Source organism: Salmo trutta, chromosome 20 (assembly GCF_901001165.1).
Source record: "Salmo trutta chromosome 20, fSalTru1.1, whole genome shotgun sequence".
Classification (NCBI taxonomy): Eukaryota; Metazoa; Chordata; class Actinopteri; order Salmoniformes; family Salmonidae; genus Salmo; species Salmo trutta.
The window spans coordinates 3,767,524-3,792,228 of record NC_042976.1 but is presented as its reverse complement, the minus strand read 5'-3'; the positions used below and the strand labels follow the sequence as shown (position 1 = coordinate 3,792,228).

The 24,705-nt window shown below is 43.8% G+C and overlaps 1 protein-coding gene across 2 annotated transcripts in view; it reads right to left on the bottom strand.

Annotated features, from left to right (window-relative positions):
- fn1a (fibronectin 1a) overlaps nt 1–24,705 on the bottom strand; it is a 75,571-nt gene that overhangs the window by 37,536 nt on the left and 13,330 nt on the right. For both annotated transcript variants that reach the window (XR_003868072.1, XM_029702043.1), the window contains exons 13-23: nt 12,733–12,854; nt 10,376–10,544; nt 9,308–9,493; nt 8,205–8,333; nt 7,593–7,682; nt 6,955–7,161; nt 5,046–5,324; nt 4,561–4,824; nt 4,109–4,203; nt 3,725–3,893; nt 83–169 (exon numbers count right to left, since the gene is read on the bottom strand). Coding sequence is in view for 1 of the 2 variants with exons in the window: in XM_029702043.1 (XP_029557903.1) it covers nt 83–169; nt 3,725–3,893; nt 4,109–4,203; nt 4,561–4,824; nt 5,046–5,324; nt 6,955–7,161; nt 7,593–7,682; nt 8,205–8,333; nt 9,308–9,493; nt 10,376–10,544; nt 12,733–12,854 (1,797 nt within the window). In the remaining variant the exon portion in view is untranslated. The remainder of the gene's footprint in view (nt 1–82; nt 170–3,724; nt 3,894–4,108; nt 4,204–4,560; nt 4,825–5,045; nt 5,325–6,954; nt 7,162–7,592; nt 7,683–8,204; nt 8,334–9,307; nt 9,494–10,375; nt 10,545–12,732; nt 12,855–24,705) is intronic.

Below are 24,705 nucleotides of genomic sequence, written 5' to 3'. Positions count from 1 at the left end.
ACCCTGTAGGTGTGGCTATGTGAGCGAGTGACTCCAGGGCTGGGTTATTATCTAGACGGAACATACGTATCACTGTTCTGACCTGGGGTGCTGGCTTCGTTCCACTGGACGGTCAGCTCTCCTCTGTCAGGGTGGGACTCCAGTTTGAGGTCAGTAGGAGGAGACAGAGCTGGAGGACGACAAGAGGAAAAAGATGATTGGGTAAAGTTTACTAGATCGCTCAATACTATAACCTGGTCAGAATGGCTACTCCATCCATACTATAACCTGGTCAGAATAGTTACTCCATCCATACTATAACCTGGTCAGAATGGCTACTCCATCCATACTATAACCTGGTCAGAATGGCTACTCCATCCATACTATAACCTGGTCAGAATAGTTACTCCATCCATACTATAACCTGGTCAGAATGGTTACTCCATACTATAACCTGGTCAGAATGGCTACTCCATCCATACTATAACCTGGTCAGAATGGCTACTCCATCCATACTATAACCTGGTCAGAATGGCTACTCCATCCATACTATAACCTGGTCAGAATGGCTACTCCATCCATACTATAACCTGGTCAGAATGGTTACTCCATACTATAACCTGGTCAGAATGGCTACTCCATCCATACTATAACCTGGTCAGAATGGCTACTCCATCCATACTATAACCTGGTCAGAATAGTTACTCCATCCATACTATAACCTGGTCAGAATGGCTACTCCATCCATACTATAACCTGGTCAGAATGGTTACTCCATACTATAACCTGGTCAGAATGGCTACTCCATCAATACTATAACCTGGTCAGAATGGCTACTCCATCCATACTATAACCTGGTCAGAATGGCTATTCCATCCATACTATAACCTGGTCAGAATGGTTACTCCATCCATACTATAACCTGGTCAGAATGGCTACTCCATCCATACTATAACCTGGTCAGAATGGCTACTCCATCCATACTATAACCTGGTCAGAATGGCTACTCCATCCATACTATAACCTGGTCAGAATGGTTACTCCATCCATACTATAACCTGGTCAGAATGGTTACTCCATCCATACTATAACCTGGTCAGAATGGCTACTCCATACTATAACCTGGTCAGAATGGTTACTCCATCCATACTATAACCTGGTCAGAATGGTTACTCCATACTATAACCTGGTCAGAATGGTTACTCTATCCATACTATAACCTGGTCAGAATGGTTACTCCATACTATAACCTGGTCAGAATGGTTACTCCATCCATACTATAACCTGGTCAGAATGGTTACTCCATACTATAACCTGGTCGGAATGGTTACTCCATACTATAACCTGGTCAGAATGGTTACTCCATACTATAACCTGGTCAGAATGGTTACTCCATCCATACTATAACCTGGTCAGAATGGTTACTCCATACTATAACCTGGTCAGAATGGCTACTCCATCCATACTATAACCTGGTCAGAATGGCTACTCCATCCATACTATAACCTGGTCAGAATAGTTACTCCATCCATACTATAACCTGGTCATAATGGCTACTCCATACTATAACCTGGTCAGAATGGTTACTCCATCCATACTATAACCTGGTCAGAATGGTTACTCCATACTATAACCTGGTCAGAATGGTTACTCCATACTATAACCTGGTCGGAATGGTTACTCCATACTATAACCTGGTCAGAATGGTTACTCCATACCATAACCTGAATGGTTACTCCATACTATAACCTGGTCAGAATGGCTACTCCATCCATACTATAACCTGGTCAGAATGGCTACTCCATCCATACTATAACCTGGTCAGAATGGCTACTCCATCCATACTATAACCTGGTCAGAATGGTTACTCCATACTATAACCTGGTCATAATGGCTACTCCATCCATACTATAACCTGGTCAGAATGGCTACTCCATCCATACTATAACCTGGTCAGAATGGCTACTCCATCCATACTATAACCTGGTCAGAATGGTTACTCCATACTATAACCTGGTCAGAATGGTTACTCCATACTATAACCTGAATGGTTACTCCAGAATGGTTACTCCATACTATATGGTTACTATGATAAAGAGGAACAGAAAGGAAGAGAAATGGATTTTTGGCATCCCTGTTGCAGATGCAACTCTTTCTGGGGAATATTCGGTTACTCAATAGAATGATGTTTTAAATTGCAACCAGAGGACACTGGTGGGAGGAGGGGCTTATTGTAATGACTAGAATTGTTTTTATTTATTTTACATTTATGTAACTAGGCAAGTCAGTTAAGAACAAATTCTTATTTACAATGACAGCCTAGGAACAGTGGGTTAAACTGCCTTGTTCAGGGGCAGAACGACAGATTTTTACCTTGTCAGCTCATGGGATTTGATCTAACAACCTTTCTGTTACGGTCCCAACGCTCTAACCACTAGGCTACCTGCCGCCCCTACACTCTAACCACTAGGCTACCTGCCGCCCCTACACTCTAACCACTAGACTACCTGCCGCCCCTACACTCTAACCACTAGGCTACCTGCCGCCCCTCCACTCTAACCACTAGGCTACCTGCCACCTCTACACTCTAACCACTAGGCTACCTGCCACCTCTACACTCTAACCACTAGGCTACCTGCTACCCCAGAGATTGGACTATGTTCTAATTATTCCATTCCAGCCATTCCTATGAACCTGTCTTCCTATAGCTCCTCCAACCAGCCTTTACTGATTACAACATAAAGTATATTCATATAAGACTTAGGTCAAATTACTGTTCTTAATAATTAGACTCAAGGTAAACTAAGTTGAGCAACTCAGCCAAAGGATGTAAAGTCAACTTTAAATCAACAGAATGGTCTGGTCAAATAGAGACATTCTAACTAAGTAACTAGGCCACAAATAGAGAACAAAAAAATGTCATATAAAATAATAATACAAATAATGATTCTCCCGGGACAAGATATGCTAGAATACTGTGGTCGATGACCAACGCTCCAGGGGGTGTAAAACGCTCCAGGGGGTGTAAAACGCTCCAGGGGGTGTAAAAGTAGGGAAACTTTCGGGGAAAAGTCATTATCCTCCAATTGATGTTGATGGAGAATATATTCTCTATCAAATCAAATGTTATGTCAAATGTCAATCACCACCTTCCGGAGACACCTGAAACCCCACCTCTTTAAGGAATACCTGGGATAGGATAAAGTAATCCTTCTACCCCCCCCCCTTAAAATATATAGATGCACTATTGTAAAGTGGTTGTTCCACTGGATATCATAAGGTGAATGCACCAATTTGTAAGTCGCTCTGGATAAGAGCGTCTGCTAAATGACTTAAATGTAATGTAAATGTAAATGTAAATGTAAATTTAAATGTAATGTAAATGTAAATGTAATGTAAATGTAAATGTAATGTAAATGTAATGTAAATGTAAATGTAATGTAAATGTAAATGTAATGTAAATGTAATGTAAATGTAAATGTAATGTAAATGTAATGTAAATGTAAATGTAATGTAATGTAATGTAATGTAAATGTTATTGGTCACATGCTTCATGGACAGCAGGCGTAGACTACCAGTGAAACTCTTACTTACGAGTCCTTTTCCAACAAGGCAGAGTTAAAGGTGAAAACAAATTGAATAGAAAGAGTTACAAGTAATAAATACACAGTGAATAACAATAATGAGATATATATATAAACACACATAGAGTAGGAAATAACATGGCTATCCTCTGATCACTCACGTGTGACTATGCGGCGTGTGATTGGGTTGCCCTGCTCATATCCGTTGACGATTGGCTGAACGCTGTAGGTGTACTCAACCCCAGGGGTCAGGCCCGAGATATAAATGCTACCCGAGTTAGAGGTTACATCTCTGGGGGCTTCGCCTCCCTGACTGGGCCTCACCGTCAACTACACGGGGAGAGGAGACAGAGAGAGAGAGAGAGACACACACACACACACACACACACACACACACACACAGGTGAGAGGGATACACACGGACAAACACGGCAAAGGTGAAGAGAGAGAGAGAGGCTAACCCTTTCCCAGGATCACAGGAGCCAGAGCACATTCACAAACTCTAGTCTGAAATAGTTGGACCAATAACGTGCGTGTTTGTGTACCTTGTATCCCACTCGGGGTACGGGTGTCCAGGAGATGATGATGGAGGTATCTGTGACATCAGTACTGAAGCGAGGGGCGTTCCCCATTAGCTGAGCTGAATAGAACATACAGGGTCAGAGGTCAGGACTAGTTAAACAAACTAGGAACTCCACAAAATCATATCCCTGCTCAAAGCAAACCTACTGTATGTGTACATTTTCCCCCTGACTAGTCAAACGGACCAAGAAGTCAACTGACAAAGAATCTGGCCTTGACCGGTTTAACTTTTTATAAAAATTAAAACGAGAAACTGTGCTGGAAGTTAGAACGTGCTTTAAAGTGCAACTTTTGAGTCATTGAGACGCAGCCAATTTTCAGTTTGACAAACTGAGAACCAGTCAGTCAGTCAGTCAGTTCATTGGTTAAGAAAGGAGTTGAATAAAAACAGTACACTAGTCTGGATACTACTCACTGGTGGAGAAGATCCTGGAGGCACCCTCACTGAGCGTATTGTCCTGTTCAGAGTGCAGAATGGCCGTGTACTCCGTGTCTGGGCGGAGGTTGAGCAAGGTGTACTGAGACAGGCGGGCGGGCAAACGTAGCTGTTTAGGGTTGGATCCCTCCAGGGTCAGGAACAGACGGTATCCCGTGATGCGGGCCCGGGGGGGCACCCACATGATCAGAGCACTGTCCTCGGTTACGTTGGCGAAACGGACATCAGCAGGAGAATCGGGCTCTGACGACAGAAAAGTGTTTTGAGATCGATAACGTTGCGGTCAGATTACACAGAATCACTGATCTAGAAAGAATCGTTAATCTATGTCTTGTCTCAGTTGAGACTATAGCAGTAATATTTACAGTACTAAGTTTGACTGGACAGCGATTTATTTATTTTTGTAATAGAAAAACCTATTGCAAATTGACAATTGTTGATGGGATAAGTTTGCCTATACTCACTGGTAGCCTGCTCTGCAACCAGTGGCTGGCTCTCCTCTCCTCCCTTGATGGTGAAGATGCTGAAGCGGTACGGAGTCCCGGGGGTCAGGTGGGTGACCTCTGCATAGGCGTTGTGTGTGACGGGGAGCTGGAGCTCTCTCTGAGGGGTCCCGTTGGGACCGACGGGGGCCACAGTCACTCTGTACCCAGACACGTCAGTAGGGGGCCCCGTCCAGGTGATGGTGATCTTCACGTCAGACACCTCGAAGAACTGCAGGTCTGTAGGAGACGGGACTTCCTCTGTGGACAGGAAACAGGAAGTGGTCAGATATTGACAGGAAGTAATGTGTTTATTAACAGTATTATCTCCATATAACCCTGATGAAACTAGGGCTGTGTCCTCAATGCTCATTGGAGGAGAGTCCTTTTTTCCAAGGGAGTCTGGGTCGCTCTCTCTTTCCAAGGGAGTCTGGGTCGTTCTCTCTCTCTTTCCAAGGGAGTCTGGTTCGCTCTCTCTTTCCAAGGGAGTCTGGTTCGCTCTCTCTATCCAAGGGAGTCTGGTTCGCTCTCTCTTTCCAAGGGAGTCTGGTTCGCTCTCTCTTTCCAAGGGAGTCTGGGTCGTTCTCTCTCTATCCAAGGGAGTCTGGGTCGTTCTCTCTTTCCTAGGGAGTCTGGGTCGTTCTCTCTCTCTTTCCAAGGGAGTCTGGGTCGCTCTCTCTTTCCAAGGGAGTCTGGGTCGTTCTCTCTTTCCTAGGGAGTCTGGGTCGTTCTCTCTCTCTTTCCAAGGGAGTCTGGTTCGCTCTCTCTTTCCAAGGGAGTCTGGTTCGCTCTCTCTATCCAAGGGAGTCTGGGTCGTTCTCTCTCTATCCAAGGGAGTCTGGTTCGCTCTCTCTTTCCAAGGGAGTCTGGGTCGTTCTCTCTCTATCCAAGGGAGTCTGGGTCGTTCTCTCTTTCCTAGGGAGTCTGGGTCGTTCTCTCTCTCTTTCCAAGGGAGTCTGGTTCGCTCTCTCTTCCCAAGGGAGTCTGGTTCGCTCTCTCTTTCCAAGGGAGTCTGGGTCGGTCTCTCTTTCCAAGGGAGTCTGGTTCGCTCTCTCTATCCAAGGGAGTCTGGTTCGCTCTCTCTTTCCAAGGGAGTCTGGGTCGTTCTCTCTCTATCCAAGGGAGTCTGGGTCGCTCTCTCTTTCCAAGGGAGTCTGGGTCTATTTGTCATTCCCTAAATCAGTGCGTAACAGGCTGAACCACATAGACTTACTGATGGACTGTCTTACAGCAGTCAATCCAAAGAAGGGTCTCGCAAATGATTCGCACTCATACATCAGTCTACATAGCTATACAACCTAAGCGGCTTTATACTTTCCAGCTGCAAACTGTTGTTTTGGCTTCATCTTTGGCCAGGAGTATTAGAATAGCTTGCACAACTCTTTCCATTGGACCATTAAAATGGGAGCATTTGGGCTGTGAACAGGAAATGCATTATTCAAACTTTCCACTGTGGAATCTAATCCTGAACGATATGTTCTAGAGGGATTTCAAAAAAGAAATGGGGTATGGTCAGTTTTAACAGAGCTGATATCTTCTGAACTAACTAGTAAATACATCGTTTTAGTATAACTGCTTGTCAAGTTTGGGGCTAAGATCTAACACAAACTACAGTCTATGTTGTTGTCTTTAGGTCTCTCTTTATGTAGTGTTGTGGTGTCTCTCTTGTCGTGATGTGTGTTTTTGTCCTATATTTTTAATCCCAGGCCCTCGTCCCCGCAGGAGGCCTTTTGCGTTCTGGTAGGCCGTCATTGTAAATAAGAATTTGTTCTTAACTGACTTGCCAAGTTAAATAAAAGGTTAAATAAAATAAAAAAATAAAAAAATAGGTAGGTAATGAGACTGTCAGGACCTATCCTCAAGTCAATTCACACACACTATATTACAGTACCTGGTAAGGGTTCTCCGGCTGTGTTGACCTGTACGAAGACAGGCTCACTCTCCAGACTATCCTCTACTGCGTAGATACTGATGTTGTACAGCAGGCCTGGTCGAAGGTCACTCAAAGTCACAGAGGTCGCGGTGTCCGGCAGGGTGAGCTCCGTTGCAGCTCCGTTATTGCTCCCCTCTACAGACGGGGTGTAGATCACACGATAACCTGTAGGAGAGGAGATACATTATCGTAAACCAAAAAAAATTTGTACATTTCTTTTTATTTTAATGCTGAACAGACATTCTCACTCATTACCTTCCCTGAAGTCTGTCAATTCAATAAAAAAAAAATATGTTTTTAACATCAATCTGGTAAGAGATTGCCACGATCTTAGTAGTTTTGGATGGGGGGCGAACTTGTTGAGCTTTTGTAATATCATTCAGTTGAATAAGTTGTAATCTATGTTTCTATAGACATGGGATGAGGAAAGTCCCCATTCACTCAGTAGTCTCCTCTAAGGATCTCTGGCTACGTTTACACACGCAGCCCAAATTAGATTTTATTTATTTGTCTTTTTTTAAACCAGTTAGATCAGATATTTTTCCAATAATTGGGCAAAGATCAGAATTGGACGCAGCCTCTATGTGTGTACTGACCTGTGATAGGAGCCAGGGGTTTCTCCCAGCTGACTATGATAGAGGTTTCTCCCACCTCGTCCACCTCGTGGTCAGAGGGAGCGTCAGGAGCTGAGGGGGGGGGGCAGGAAGAGGAGCAGAGGAGAGATATATACATACTGTAGAAAGTGTGTGCATGCGTCTGTCTGTCTGTGCGTCTGTCCGTCTGTCTGTGTGTCCGTCCGTCCGTCCGTCCGTCCGTCCGTCCGTCCGTCCGTCCGTCCGTCCGTCCGTCTGTCTGTGCGTTTGTCTGTCTGTGCGTCTGTCTGTGCGTCTGTCTGTGAGTCTGTCTGTCTGTCTGTCTGTCTGTCTGTCTGTCTGTCTGTCTGTCTGTCTGTCTGTCTGTCTGTCTGTCTGTCTGTCTGTGCGTCTGTCTGTGCGTCTGTCTGTGCGTCTGTCTGTGCGTCTGTCTGTGCGTCTGTCTGTCTGTCTGTCTGTCTGTCTGTCTGTCTGTCTGTCTGTCTGTCTGTCTGTCTGTCTGTCTGTCTGTCTGTCTGTGCGTCTGAGTGTGTCTGTCTGTCTGTCTGTCTGTCTGTCTGTCTGTCTGTCTGTCTGTCTGTCTGTCTGTCTGTCTGTGTCCATCTCTGTACCCACCAGTGGTCTGAGAGGTTGTGAGGATGAGGTTGGGCTCTCCAGTAGGTGCAACCTCGTACACATTCACAGTGTATTTCCTTCCAGGAAGCAGCTCATTGATGTTCACAGAGGTAGCGGTGCGGGGGAGGTCTGGAGACAGACAAGCATGTTAGGACCAATGATGTTGATAAACCCGGATTGATGATATAATATATAGATTTTTAATTTTTTTATCATGTTTAACTCACATAATATAATTTAAAAGTCTGCATTAAGGTGTCTGTAATATAATAAACATGGACAAAACACATGTAGACATTCATAAATGGGCGAAGGTGGAGTGCCAAGATGGAGGTGCGGTGGCTTCAACACAGCGCCCCCTATCAGTCATCTAGTGTGATATATATATTTATATCATTGGTTCGGACAATATACTTGTGTTGAGCAGTTTCACAGTCTAGTTATCGTATCTATCGCACGTTACTACATAATATACAGATAACACAGCATCAATATACAGATAACACAGCATCAATATACAGACAACACAGCATCAATATACAGACAACACAGCATCAATATACAGACAACACAGCATCAATATACAGACAACACAGCATCAATATACAGACAACACAGCATCAATATACAGACAACACAGCATCAATATACAGACAACACAGCATCAATATACAGACAACACAGCATCAATATACAGACAACACAGCATCAATATACAGACAACACAGCATCAATATACAGACAACACAGCATCAATATACAGACAACACAGCATCAATATACAGACAACACAGCATCAATATACAGACAACACAGCATCAATATACAGATAACACAGCATCGATATACAGATAGCACAGCATCAATATACAGACAACACAGCATAAACCTGTGCTAACTTGACAACGTTTTAAGAGGAGGTCAAAGGTCACGGTCAGTACTAATGAATAGTAATACTTCCAAGTATTATCGTACGTCGTCTTAAAGGTTTATTACCACCGGGGCACAGACGTCAATTCAACGTCTATTCTAAATTGGTTAAACGTAATTTAACTGATATGACGTTTAAACAACGTTGATTCAACCAAGGTGTTGTTCCGTACCGAGAATCATGGGCTGTCCTCTCTCTTGTCCCTCCTCACTGAGCTCGTACTCGATCCTGAAGCCAGACACGGTGTCAGAGGCAGACATCCAGGAGATGACGAAGCTGCTGGATGTGATCTCTGTAACAGACTCACTGATGTCCACCACCGGAGGAGGCTGGGTGGTCTCTCCCTCGGAGGTCGCCACTGAAAGAAAGATCAGACGGTCAGATATAAACCTAGGAATGGGAGTAATGGCCTGTGGACATTTAAAAAAATACAAATTTAAAAAAGGAGAAAAAAAAAGCATTTTTTCAAGATGTTCACAGATCTCAAGATGGCTGTTGCTCAACGCCATCCCCTCAAGCAGAAATCACCTTTAAAACATAGGTCACAGTACACAGGTAGTTTATCCTTGTTGGTTTGAATCCGATTCCCGGGCCAAAATATCAATAACACAAGGAGACAGAATACAAGGCGTGTAGTCATACTGTGGTCCCACTGTAGTCCTACTGTAGTCCTACTGTGGTCCTACTGTGGTCCTACTGTGGTCCTACTGTAGTCCTACTGTGGTCCTACTGTAGTCCTACTGTAGTCATACTGTAGTCATACTGTGGTCCTACTGTAGTCATACTGTAGTCATACTGTAGTCCTTCTATGGTCTTACTGTAGTCCTACTGTGGTCCCACTGTAGTCCTACTGTGGTCCTACCGTAGTCCTACTGTGGTCCTACTGTAGTCCTACTGTAGTCCTACTGTGGTCCTACTGTAGTCCTACTGTGGTCCTACTGTAGTCCTACTGTAGTCCTACTGTGGTCCTACTGTAGTCCTACTGTGGTCCTACTGTGGTCCTACTGTAGTCCTACTGTGGTCCTACTGTAGTCATACTGTAGGCATACTGTAGTCCTACTGTGGTCCTACTGTAGTCCTACTGTGGTCCTACTGTAGTCCTACTGTAGTCCCACTGTAGTCCTACTGTAGTCATACTGTAGTCCTACTGTGGTGCTACTGTAGTCCTACTGTAGTCCTACTGTGGTCATACTGTGGTCCTACTGTGGTCCTACTGTAGTCCTACTGTGGTCCTACTCACAGGAACCGTATGTGGTAGTGAAGTCGAAGCGTGTGACCTCGCGACGTCCGAAGCGTAGCACACTGATCAGCTGACCCTCGTAGGTGATGCCTGGCTTCAGGCCAGCGATGGTGTAGGAGTTGAGGTGACCCGGGATATTCACCTCTCGCCAAGGGGTACGGGTGTTTTTCTACCCCAAACAAGAGAGGAGACAGAGAGATAATATTTTAAATTATATTATTGATAACAACAGCAAAAAAAGGTAGCTGCATGTTGACTTCTTTAAGGCCAGTTTAGGCAGTGGTGTAAAGTACTTAAGTAGTTTTTTTTGTGGGGGGGAGGGGGTATCTGTACTATACTATTTATTTATTTATATTTTTGAGAACTTTAACTTCATTCCTAAAGAAAAGGATGTACTTTTTAATCAATACATTTTGAATGCTTAGCAGGACAGGAAAACGGTCTAATTCACACACTTATCAAGAGAACATCCCTGGTCATCCCTACTGCCTCTGATGTGGAGGACTCACTAAACAGAGAACATCCCTGGTCATCCCTACTGCCTCTGATCTGGAGGACTCACTAAACAGAGAACATCCCTGGTCATCCCTACTGCCTCTGATCTGGAGGATTCACTACACAGAGAACATCCCTGGTCATCCCTACTGCCTCTGACCTGGAGGACTCACTAAACAGAGAACATCCCTGGTCATCCCTACTGCCTCTGATCTGGAGGACTCACTAAACAGAGAACATCCCTGGTCATCCCTACTGCCTCTGATCTGGAGGACTCACTAAACAGAGAACATCCCTGGTCATCCCTACTGCCTCTGATGTGGAGGACTCACTAAACAGAGAACATCCCTGGTCATCCCTACTGCCTCTGATCTGGAGGACTCACTAAACAGAGAACATCCCTACTGCCTCTGATCTGGAGGACTCACTAAACAGAGAACATCGTTTGTAAATTATGTCTGAGTGTTGGAGTGTTCCCCTGGCTATCTGTAAAAAAAAAAAAAAATAGAAAATGTGGCTGTCTGGTTTGCAGAATAAGGAATTTTAAATTTTTTATACTTTTGATACTTCAGTATATTTAAAACCAAATACTTTTAGACTTTTACTCAAGTAGTATTTTACTGGGTGACTTTCACTTTTACTTGAGTAATTTTCTATTAAAAAAAAATGTATCTTTACTTTTACTCAAGTTTGACAAATTTAGGTACTTTTCCCCCCACCACTGAGTATAGGAGCCAGTTTCCTGAATATTTGGCCAAAAGAGCAGAATTTGTCTGCTTGTGTGAAACACAGCCATATGTAGCCTAGTTCTTGACTGAGCCACAATTGAGATTCTCTTTTCGTTTCAGTATCTGATTTTAACTTCAGGACCTTCAGGTTTAATCTATGTCTAGAAAACCAAACCCTAGAGTTCAGTGCTACATCTTGTGCCCACAATATTATGTGGAATCCAAACTGCTTTAGAGTTCAGCGTTACCTATATCATCTGATGAATATTAACCTCCAGACTCTGGAGTCTAGCCTACTCTGGAATCTAGCCTACTCTGGAATCTAGCCTACTCTAGAATCTAGCCTACTCTGGAATCTAGCCTACTCTGGAATCTAGCCTACTCTAGAATCTAGCCTACTCTGGAATCTAGTCTACTCTGGAATCTAGTCTACTCTGGAATCTAGCCTACTCTGGAATCTAGTCTACTCTGGAATCTAACCTACTCTGGAATCTAGCCTACTCTGGAATCTAGCCTACTCTGGAATCTAGTCTACTCTGGAATCTAGCCTACTCTAGAATCTAGTCTACTCTGGAATCTAGTCTACTCTGGAATCTAGCCTACTCTGGAATCTAGTCTACTCTGGAATCTAGTCTACTCTGGAATCTAGTCTACTCTGGAATCTAGCCTACTCTAGAATCTAGTCTACTCTGGAATCTAGTCTACTCTGGAATCTAGCCTACTCTGGAATCTAGTCTACTCTGGAATCTAGCCTACTCTGGAATCTAGTCTACTCTGGAATCTAGCCTACTCTGGAATCTAGCCTACTCTGGAATCTAGTCTACTCTGGAATCTAGCCTACTCTGGAATCTAGTCTACTCTGGAATCTAGTCTACTTTGGAATCTAGCCGACTCTGGAATCTAGCCTACTCTGGAATCTATCCTACTCTGGAATCTAGCCTACTCTAGAATCTAGCCTACTCTGGAATCTAGCCTACTCTGGAATCTAGCCTACTCTGGAATCTATCCTACTCTAGAATCTATCCTACTCTGGAATCTATCCTACTCTGGAATCTAGCCTACTCTAGAATCTATCCTACTCTGGAATCTATCCTACTCTGGAATCTAGCCTACTCTGGTATCTAGCCTACTCACCACTCTCCACTTGAGTATGTACTGTGTGATGTGTGCGGAGGACGGGGCGTTCCACTGGATAGGGTGGGAGTTGGGCTGGTTACCAGACTCTGAGATGATCACCTGGACTGGACGGTTACCACCTGGGAGAGAGGTATAAAGCATGCCACAGTTGTAACATGCCATACAGAGGAAGATAAATTACACTACTACAGCATTGAACACTTTCAACAACACACCATCTGATAGAGGATCAGCCAGACTGTATTATAGGTTAGTGGTGAAACTATATCTCAGCAACACATCATCTGATAACAATTGACAGTAGCGATTTGTTAAAGTATTTGTTAAAGTATTTGAACTGCATAATGTGAAATCTAGATACCCACCAAGCAATGAAATTAAAGTGAAACAATCTTGAAAAAACAAAACTAATTTGAAATCTAACAAAAATATTACAATTTCAGAAAGCTCGCAGTTAAACCAGCTCTGAAATGGTAGGTTGTACAGTGCAGTACATAAGAAGCTCAAGTACTGCAACAATTGGGGGAGAAGTAGCATATCCCTGTGAGATTCTTATTAGCTACGGTTTCAGCATGCAGAGCAAGAGAGCGAGGAGAGAGCAAGGAGAGAGAGGAGAGAGAGAAGGAGAGAGAGAGAGAAGAAGAGAGAAGGAGAGAGAAGGAGAGAGAGAGAAGGAGAGCGAGGAGAGAGCGAGGAGAGAGAAGGAGAGAGAGAGAAGGAGAGAGAAGGAGAGAGAGGAGAGAGAAGGAGAGAGAGAGAAGGAGAGCGAGGAGAGAGCGAGGAGAGAGAAAGAGTGAGAGAAGGAGAGAGAGAGAACTACCCTCAGCTCCTTCACTAGACCTGTTCATGTAAACATAGCTACACTGCAACAGAAATATAAACTACAACTTAAGAGCCAATGATAGCATGTTTCCCTAAATTACTACTTTCAATGTATGCGTGCAGGACTGTAAGTCACCTTGGATAAAAAGAGTCTGCTAAAATGGCATATGTTTATATATATATTATTATAGATTAGGCGGTATACTGTATAGCAGGGTATTTGGAAAATAGCCATGTGATGCTTTTCTTTTAATACCGTCAAAACGTTTCATTTTAAGTTTTTCAATACTTGTAGCTACTGTAGTTTTCCTTCACAGAAATTACATTAGTGTAACACATTTGTCAGAAAAAAACGTCATTTTCATCAGATGACAACAGAAAGAAGTGCAACGCTAAAAGTTTACAATGAAAAAAAGCAAGGTCTTTTTTTTTAGCAAAAAAAACGATGCATGGCCATCATATTTCTAATGTTCATCGTAGAAAGAATGTAGCCAGCTACATTTCCTAATGTTTTGTTTAAAGTTAATCTTGCATTCTAAAATCTGTGTTTACAAAATGCAGCAAGATCATTTAAATGCGTTTTATTTATTTTTTCTTGCGTGAAAAACACAGAATACTGTGTTAACGCGACTACTAAGTTAAAGTTGGTAGTTATCTAAGTTAGTGGCTGAATTAGTAAGGTGACACAGCATCATATAGTGTTGACTTTCTGCTATGTTTGAGATATCTGTACAGCTGCCATCTTGATTTCTTTCCATTTTTGCCCCTCCTCTGTTCTCAGGCCGTCTGCCCCCCCCCCATCTTGCCTTGGTAACTTCTGACTCCACACATTCACAGCCTATACACATGCTGCTCCGTAGCGAGTAATTTCTTCCTTCAGACAAGCAGCAAAATGTTGTTCATTGGCACAGTGTCTCTCATTCACATACGCTTGTAAATGTCCAAACGCACCAAAAATGACATTCGGTAGCTCCTACCTATAAAATATATACGTTTATGAGCTGGTTTGCCGGTCTTTGCAATTAATTTCCTTTCGTTTGCGTTCGTTAGCATATTTAGCAAGCAGCCTCAATGGAAATTCGATATTACCTGTGCACATTTTATTAGCTTTCTGGTAATAGAACTCTGCACCATAGTGTAGCCGGAGGACAGCTAGCTTCCGTCCTCCTCTGGGTACATTGACTTCAATACAAAACCTAGGAGGCTCATGGTTCTCACCCCGTTCCATAGACTTACACAGTAATTCTGACAACTTCCAGAGGACTTCCTCCAACCTATTAGAGCTCTTAAGGCATGAACTAACATGTTGTACACCCAATCAAAGGATCAGAGAATTAATCTAGTACTGAAAGCATAAGCCACAGCTATCTAGCACTGCAGGGCATAAAATGTGGTGAGTAGTTGACTCAAAGAGAGAGAGAAAGAAAATAGTGGAACAGTTTTGAACAAATTATTTTCTTTCAAAATGAAGGAGAAGCAAAGTTACATTTTTTTGTTCACTTTCACTTACTTAGCAAATGCAGCCAGTTCATTTAGCCTACTCAAACAGAGGGATGCTATGTTAGCTAGCTAGCTGGCTATCCAACACAACACTTGAACTCTTCCAAGTCAAGGTAAGCTTTTGGTTTTACAAATGTATTGCCACTGGGGACGCGCCAGTGTAAGTGCTAAACTGCTTAATAACGTAACTGCATGATTGTAGCAGGTTTACTGACACTTTAGTTCTAGTAGCTATGTTGACAATGACGTCACTTTAGCTAATATGGTGACAACGATGTGGCTTGGAAATAAAAAATAATTTCGCCTGGTCACATACAGCTGATGTATTGTGCATGAAAGTCCACAAGTGAAGGGAAAAAAGTGAGGAGGAGAGCGTAAAAATGCGAGAAAGAATACAACCGTGGCTGCTATGAAAGTGAACTGTGTTAACGCGTGATCAGGGGTGTATTCATTCCACCAATTCTGTTAAAAAAACGTTTCGTAAAAAAAACGGAAGCAAACGGAAACAAAAACGGGGATATACAAACCTAAATTTGTCCAATAGAAACTTCTGTTTGCAACTGTTGGACTAATGATTACATCCCATATCAGCTTGATGCAGGCAAGAGTGTACAAGGCGGTATTGAATGTGTAACTGTCTGTCCATGTGTCACTCAGTGGAGGCTGGTTGGAGGAGCTATGGAATACAGTACCATTTATCCCATTACAATGAGCCCGTCCTCCTATAGCTCCTCCCATCAGCCTCCACTGGTATCACCTCAAAATCTCTCTCTCGACCTGTGTGCACCTACGTTGTAAACTTACATACATAGGCTAGGTTGTAGCAACCTCATGATGGGTACAGGAACAATTAGAGTATCATGTAGTATCCTAAACCTATTAATGTTACATTGAACTGGGTGAATGGAATAATGAATGACTGTCATCCAATATGCTGTAATAGAGATAAGACCATGCTAATGAGTAAAATATAATAATCCTCCCTCATCGGAACTGAAGCCGGTAATACATTAAATCCCGGGATGAGAGAAAGATGATATGAACATCTAGATAACCATGTTATAAAATGGCTAATCCAATCCCTTCAGGATATAGAAACAGAGTTCTATGGCATTCTATGACTACAGACATAATCCTGACAATTGGAAATTGAAACTGTCGGTTTTTTTTTGTAGAGAATCAAGCTTAACTTTTGAAGAACTGTTTTACATAGACAATCTTGGATCAAAATCAAAGCCCCTCAGCAAGTGGATTGGTTAGGATAGTCTACATGACCTTGGGCACAATCTGGTCTCAATTCCTCCTAATTACAGTTCCTAAGGGCCATCTGACTGGGAAGGTTTTATACAGTGTTTAAATCCCACTTAGTCTGCACTAGGTCCCAGCAGCCAACCACCACCAGGCTCTCTATAACCCTCCTTCCCAGACCTGGGTTTAAAGAATATTCAAATTAGTTTCATATACTTTATCTGTGTTTGATTGGCACAACGGAACCAATAGAATAGTCACAAAACTGCAAAACAATGCCCATCAGGCACTCCAAGCAGACTAGAGTAAAAACTAATAGCATTTGATAGGTTTTGGAATAGTATTTGAATAGTATTTGAACCCAGGGCTGCAGTCCTTCCCAGTCATCTCACAGCTGTATGTCATTAAGGGAAGTTATTACACTGGGCTGGGGTGCGCTTCACTTTAAACAAAACGCTGGGGCTTTTTTTTCTTTTTTCTTCAACCTAGTCTAGAGCAGACACACTTTCTTTGTGTCGCTTCAAATGATAACAGCCATGGGGATTGTGGTAGAGGGTGCTGAGAGCAATGTCGAGAGTGACATAAAGAATGTATTCGAAGATTCCTTTTAGTGCAAATAGTATCTTAACAACATGTCCCACAGGATTCTAAGTAATACCATTGCCAGGTCATATGACTGCTAAAAAACTGTAAACAGTTGTCAACATTGAGATTGATCATAGCCTTTTTTCTTTTTTCTTTCTTTCTTTCTTTCTTTCTTTCTTTCGCCTAAAATGACTCATACTCAAATCTAACTGCCTGTAGCTCAGGACCTGAAGCAAGGATATGTATATTATTGATACCATTTGAAAAGAAACACTTTGAAGTTTGTGGAAATGTGAAATTAATGTAGGAGAATATAACACACTAGATCTGGTAAAATATTTGTAAAAAATTGGTTCCATCATCTTTGAAATGCAAGGCCATTATATGACTTAGGAGTCTAGGCGCAATTTAGATTTTGGCCACTAGATGGCAGCAGTGTATGTGCAACGTTTTAGAGTGATCCAATGAACCATTGCATTACTGTTCAAAATGTTGTGTCAAGTCTGCCCAAATGTGTCTAATTGGTTTAGTGATACATTTTCAAGTACATAACTGTGCACTCTTCTCAAACAATAGCATGGTATTCTTTCACTGTAATAGCTACTGTAAATTGGACAGAGCAGTTAGATTAACAAGAATCTAAGCTTTCTGCCCATATAAAAGACATGTCCATGTCCTGGAAAGTTTGCTGTTACTTACAACTGTCATGCTAATCACATTAGCGCACATTAGCTCAACTGTTCCGGTTATAGGGACACCGATCCTGTAGAGATTATTAACAGGAGCTCTGACAGGGTTCATACACATTTTTGACAGATGGAATTTCATGACTTTTCACCAAATTTCCATGACCAACTATTGGCGGCTTCTCTATGTACGTTTTAAAAAAAGTAAGCGTAATGCGGTATCGATACCGGAAGGCTCTGATCCATGGATCATTTCCTGTCGTTAGTCGTTGAGCAATGCACTTAAGTAGGGGCAGTGGAGTGGTTTCTCCTTTGCGCCCCCTACTGCTGGTCAGGTGTATTGATTTGAAGGATCGGTATGATGTGAAATGAATAGATTGTTTTAAATGTGAAATTAATACGGTTGTTTTTTTTTTTAGGGTGTGGGAGTAGAGCAGTGAATAGTGCCCCTTTTAAGGATGTCAATATAAATGAATGTATTTATGGTTGTTTTGTAAATCTGTCTTTGTTTATTAAATCCTTACACGTGTGTTTGGTTTTACCATCAAGGATCACTTTGGAAAATAAGTGTTTTAATTAATTAATACTTTCAAGTGATATCTCTCTGGGTCCACATTGTACATTTTGTTGTAGATGTCTGTTGCCCAAAATAAATTCAATTCAACCCACAAAGTGAAATGCCTTTTAGGCAACTGTATAAAACATGTGGTCAACCCTCAGTCTGGAGAGCTGCTGAGTGTGCAGGATTTTGATCAAGCCCTGCTCAAACACATCAGGGCCAGTTTATCAAGGTCTGGTTGAGCAGCTCATTTGTGAATGTGGTTTGTTAGAGGGGGACTGGAATAAAAGCCTGTACAGACATGAGCACTCCTGGAGGGTGGTCGACCATCCAGTATGTCTCCTGGAGGGTGGTCGACCACCCAGTATGTCTCCTGGAGGGTGGTCGACCATCCAGTATGTCTCCTGGAGGGTGGTCGACCATCCAGTATGTCTCCTGGAGGGTGGTCGACCATCCAGTATGTCTCCTGGAGGGTGGTCGACCATCCAGTATCTCTCCAGGAGGGTGGTCGACCACCCAGTATGTCTCCAGGAGGGTGGTCGACCACCCAGCATCTCTCCAGGAGGGTAGTCGACCACCCAGTATCTCTCCAGGAGGGTGGTCGACCACCCAGTATCTCTCCTGGAGGGTGGTCACCACCCAGCATCTCTCCAGGAGGATGGTCACCACCCAGTATGTCTCCAGGAGGCTGGTCACCACCCAGCATCTCTCCAGGAGGGTGGTCACCACCCAGCATCTCTCCAGGAGGATGGTCACCACCCAGCATCTCTCCAGGAGGGTGGTCACCACCCAGTATGTCTCCAGGAGGGTGGTCACCACCCAGCATCTCTCAAGGAGGGTGGTCACCACCCAGCATCTCTCCAGGAGGGTGGTCACCACCCAGCATCTCTCCAGGAGGGTGGTAACCACCCAGCATCTCTCCTGGAGGGTAGTCGACTATCCTTGAGGTTGCAACACTACAACCACATACGTTTTATGCCGTTTGAAATAATTTGCTCACTCATATATATCTCAAAGATCAAACAGCTACGGTAGGCTACAAATATTTTTTATTCAGCTGAAGCAAGCCCACACATTTTTATGAAAATGTACCTTTTTTAGTTTAGTCATATTTATCTTAGAAATGTTTACTTTGCAGACTGATTAGCATCTATTTAGTTGCAATGTCCCAGACATTGGAGTCCCATACCAACAAAACAAGTTTTTATTTTACTAGGCAAGTCAGTTAAGAACACATTCTTATTTACAATGACGGCCTAGGAACAGTGGGTTAACTGCCTTGTTCAGGAGCAGAACGACAGATTTGTACCTTGTTAACTCGTGGATTCGAACTTGCAACCTTTCGGTTACTAGCCCAACACTCTAACCACTAGGCTACCCTGCCGTTAAACCACATAATCCATAAGAAAGCCAATATCTAATATTTATTTCTGAAACTAATGTTGACGATTCACAAATGATTTTGAGTCACACGATTCAATACAATGCGACTGAACCGCATCCCAACTAATACAATGGTTAAGTGAATCGTTCATTTTGTCAAGAAGAATCGTTTAAATGAATCATATGAAGTAAAATAAAAAAAAGTACATTAGGCCTTATTCACAAGTTGGTATGTAGAACATGACGAAAACATGAATACATTCTAATAATAACTAAAACAGTTAACTAGAGGGTACAAGATATGTTTTCAATTGGCTACCTAGTTTAATCTGTTCTCTATCATATTTTATAAGGCCTACCTGCTGCTGCAATGTCCGACAGTCTCGCTCTACTCACACCATGCAGGTGAAGCGCGCAAACACAGACTCACTTATTCGATTGATAAAATATTTAAAAAACTGTGTCTAAATAAATGACATTAACGGAAATTATGAAATCAATTTTCATTACTTTTCCAACACTTTTCCAGGCCTTGAAAACACTTAAAAATGCCATTACTTTTCCAAGGATTTTCATGGTGGTAGAAACCCTGTCTGAGCACCTCTACAGAAACCCTGTCTGAGCACCTCTACAGAAACCCTGTCTGAGCACCTCTACAGAAACCCTGTCTGAGCACCTCTACAGAAACCCTGTCTGAGCACCTCTACAGAAACCCTGTCTGAGCACCTCTACAGAAACCCTGTCTGAGCACCTCTACAGAAACCCTGTCTGAGCACCTCTACAGAAACCCTGTCTGAGCACCTCTACAGAAACCCTGTCTGAGCACCTCTACAGAAACCCTGTCTGAGCACCTCTACAGAAACCCTGTCTGAGCACCTCTACAGAAACCCTGTCTGAGCACCTCTACAGAAACCCTGTCTGAGCACCTCTACAGAAACCCTGTCTGAGCACCTCTACAGAAACCCTGTCTGAGCACCTCTACAGAAACCCTGTCTGAGCACCTCTACAGAAACCCTGTCTGAGCACCTCTACAGAAACCCTGTCTGAGCACCTCTACAGAAACCCTGTCTGAGCACCTCTACAGAAACCCTGTCTGAGCACCTCTACAGAAAATGTGACAGAGAAATAAGAGGAGACAAGGTTCAAATGACTGCTAGAAAAACAGACTGCTTCTGTAAACATCTCTCAACATTGAGCTTGCTTGTTACCAGAAAAGGTCTGAGTCATAAAGCAAAGAAGAGGTGGCAACAGAGAGAAAAGAGACAAAGAGTGTGGCTAATGATTTTCCACTGACATGAGAGGACTAAACATTAGTCAGCACCTCTGGAGGAGCTCTACACACCAACTAACAACAAAAGACCTGAGAGGAGATGGTGGAGGGAGGTGGAGAGGAGAGGAGGAGAGAGGAGGGAGGTGGAGAGAGGAGGGAGGTGGAGAGGAGAGGAGGAGAGAGGAGGGAGGTGGAGAGAGGAGGAGAGAGGAGGGAGGTGGAGAGGAGAGGAGGAGAGAGGAGGGAGGTGGAGAGAGGAGGGAGGTGGAGAGGAGAGGAGGAGAGGAGGGAGGTGGAGAGAGGAGGAGAGAGGAGGGAGGTGGAGAGGAAGGTGGAGAAGAGAGGAGGGCGGAGGAGGAGAGAAGGGAGGTGGAGGGAAGAGGAGAGGAGTAGAGGGAGGTGGAGAAGAGAGGAGAGAGGAGGGCGGAGGAGGAGAGAAGGGAGGTGGAGGGAGGAGGAGAGGAGAAGAGAGGAGGGAGGTGGAGAGAGGAGGAGAGACGAGGGCGGAGGAGGAGAGAAGGGAGGTTGAGGGTGGAGGGAGGAGGAGAGGAGGAAAGAGGAGGGAGGTGGAGAGAGGAGGAGAGAGGAGGGAGGTGGAGAGGAAGGTAGAGAAGAGAGGAGGGCGGAGGAGGAGAGAAGGGAGTTGGAGAGAAGAGGAGAGGAGAAGAGAAGAGAGGAGGGAGGAGGGAGGTGGAGAGAGGAGAGGAGGTGGGAGGAGAGGAGGTGGTGGAGGGAGGGAGGTGGTGGGAGGGAGGGAGGAGGTGGAGGGAGTAGGAGAGAGCATCTCTGATATGTGCTTTCTCTCCACAATTCCCCGTCACACTCTTTTTTTTGTTGTTGCAGAAAACAAACAAATTAAACTATTCATTTGATTAAACCTGCCTGCTCCCCCACTTCGTTCACAACTTGACTTTGAAGTGGAGGGCAGAGAGAGAGCGGGAGGCTTGCACAAGTTGGTATATCCACCACCTCCACCCACACCTCAACACCAACTAACAACAAAGGCCTGAGAAAAAAGGGAGGAGATGGTGGCTATACCCCCTCATCTCTGCCCTCCACTTCAAAGTTGTGAACAAAGTCCCAAACAAACAGGGTGTGTGTGTGTGTGTGTGTGTGTGGGGGGGGGGGTTAACGACTGAAGCAGGATAGTTTAATTAGATTGTTGCTTTTCTGCTAAATTACGAACGTGACGGGGCGCTGTGGAGAGAAAGCACAGATCAGAGATGCAGCGAGTTTTCCTGTCACATGGGACGAAGAGTAACAGTGGAGGGAAGAAACAGATATTGGTTGTAGGGTGAAGTTGGCCCTAGACGCTGATCTTGGGTCATTTTTGCATTTCCCCCCACTAACGGTTAAGGATCGGATTGAAGGAGGGAAAACTGATCCTAGATCTTTATGTAAGAAAAACTTCACCCTGAAGTACCTGCAAGAAGTACCTGCAAATTAAAAAAAATGTTCACCCTCTAAACCTTACCAGGAAGGGCCACACAGAGTATTGTTCACCCTGTAAACCTTACCATGAAGGGCCACACAGAGTATTGTTCACCCTGTAAACCTTACCAGGAAGGGCCACACAGAGTATTGTTCACCCTGTAAACCTTACCATGAAGGGCCACACAGAGTATTGTTCACCCTCTAAACCTTACCACGAAGGGCCACACAGAGTATTGTTCACCCTCTAAACCTTACCAGGAAGGGTCACACAGAGTATTGTTCACCCTGTAAACCTTACCATGAAGGGTCACACAGAGTATTGCATCCAACCCAATTTGATTTACTTGACTTATTCTCGTCATCTCTAGTCGAGTCAGGGCCTCCTCCTCCTCCTCCTCCAGCCCACCACAGGGAAGTTATATAGTTGTAACAACATATTTCAACAGAAAATAAACCAAACCAACAACATACAGTAGTAGTCATGTGACCATCCTACCGACAACATAGTCTTGTGACCATCCTACCGACAACATAGTCTTGTGACCATCCTACCGACAACATAGTCTTGTGACCATCCTACCGACAACATAGTCTTGTGACCATGCTACCGACAACATAGTCATGTGACCCTCCTACCGACAACATAGTCATGTGACCATCCTACCGACAACATAGTCATGTGACCCTCCTGCCGACAACATAGTCTTGTGACCATCCTACCGACAACATAGTCTTGTGACCCTCCTACCGACAACATAGTCATGTGACCATCCTACCGACAACATAGTCATGTGACCATCCAACCGACAACATAGTCATGTGACCATCCTACCGACAACATAGTCATGTGACCATCCTACCGACAACATAGTCATGTGACCATCCTGCCGACAACATAGTCATGTGACCATCCTACCGACAACATAGTCATGTGACCCTCCTGCCGACAACATAGTCATGTGACCATCCTACCGACAACATAGTCATGTGACCATCCTACCGACAACATAGTCATGTGACCCTCCTACCGACAACATAGTCATGTGACCATCCTACCGACAACATAGTCATGTGACCCTCCTACCGACAACATAGTCATGTGACCCTCCTACCGACAACATAGTCATGTGACCATCCTACCGACAACATAGTCATGTGACCCTCCTACCGACAACATAGTCATGTGACCATCCTACCGACAACATAGTCATGTGACCATCCTACCGACAACATAGTCATGTGACCATCCTACCGACAACATAGTCATGTGACCATCCTACCGACAACATAGTCATGTGACCATCCTGCCGACAACATAGTCATGTGACCATCCTACCGACAACATAGTCATGTGACCCTCCTGCCGACAACATAGTCATGTGACCCTCCTGCCGACAACATAGTCATGTGACCCTCCTGCCGACAACATAGTCATGTGACCCTCCTACCGACAACATAGTCATGTGACCCTCCTGCCGACAACATAGTCATGTGACCATCCTACCGACAACATAGTCATGTGACCATCCTACCGACAACATCGTCATGTGACCATCCTACCGACAACATAGTCATGTGACCCTCCTGCCGACAACATAGTCATGTGACCATCCTACCGACAACATAGTCATGTGACCATCCTACCGACAACATAGTCATGTGACCATCCTACCGACAACATAGTCATGTGACCATCCTACCGACAACATAGTCATGTGACCCTCCTACCGACAACATAGTCATGTGACCCTCCTGCCGACAACATAGTCATGTGACCATCCTACCGACAACATAGTCATGTGACCACTAGTGCAGAGCCATTCAAGCTTTTTTTGAGATCGGTTCGGTTATGAAAAAAAAAAAAAACAGCATTAAACACATTAAATTCATTATGAAATAATTACATAAAAAGCCCAAAATAGTAAACATTCAATATCCAAAACATTGAAAACATTCTATGGTGTCCGTCTGGTCCACATTGGATAGACATCCATAGAAAATGAGGAAATTACTATAAAATATTTCAGTTGTGTAAATTCCTTCCTTTTTATTTGATGCCTATTATTTTTTATTCACTCAGTCATTTCGTCTCATTTCTGCTCAGACAGTAGCAGCCAGCCAGACCATCTAAACGCTATCTCTGTGCTCCCCATAATGTACTGTCTTTGAGTCATCCTATTTAGCTAGGCTACTGTTAGCTAGGCTACTGTTAGCTAGGCTACTGTTAGCCAGGCTACTGTTAGCCAGGCTACTGTTAGCTAGACTAATGTTAGTAGCTAGCTAGCTGCCTAAATATGCTGCACCACAGATAAATCATTTTACTAGTTCTTCAAAAGCACACAAGGCATACTTTCAAGACTGCTTATGACCAACTACTACTACTATCAATGGGGTAGAGCTACCTCACCAACTGTCTCTACCCCTCCTCACTGTGTGGTGGATATTCCTCTCTCATCGTCCATGTGCATGCTATCCATCTCCGT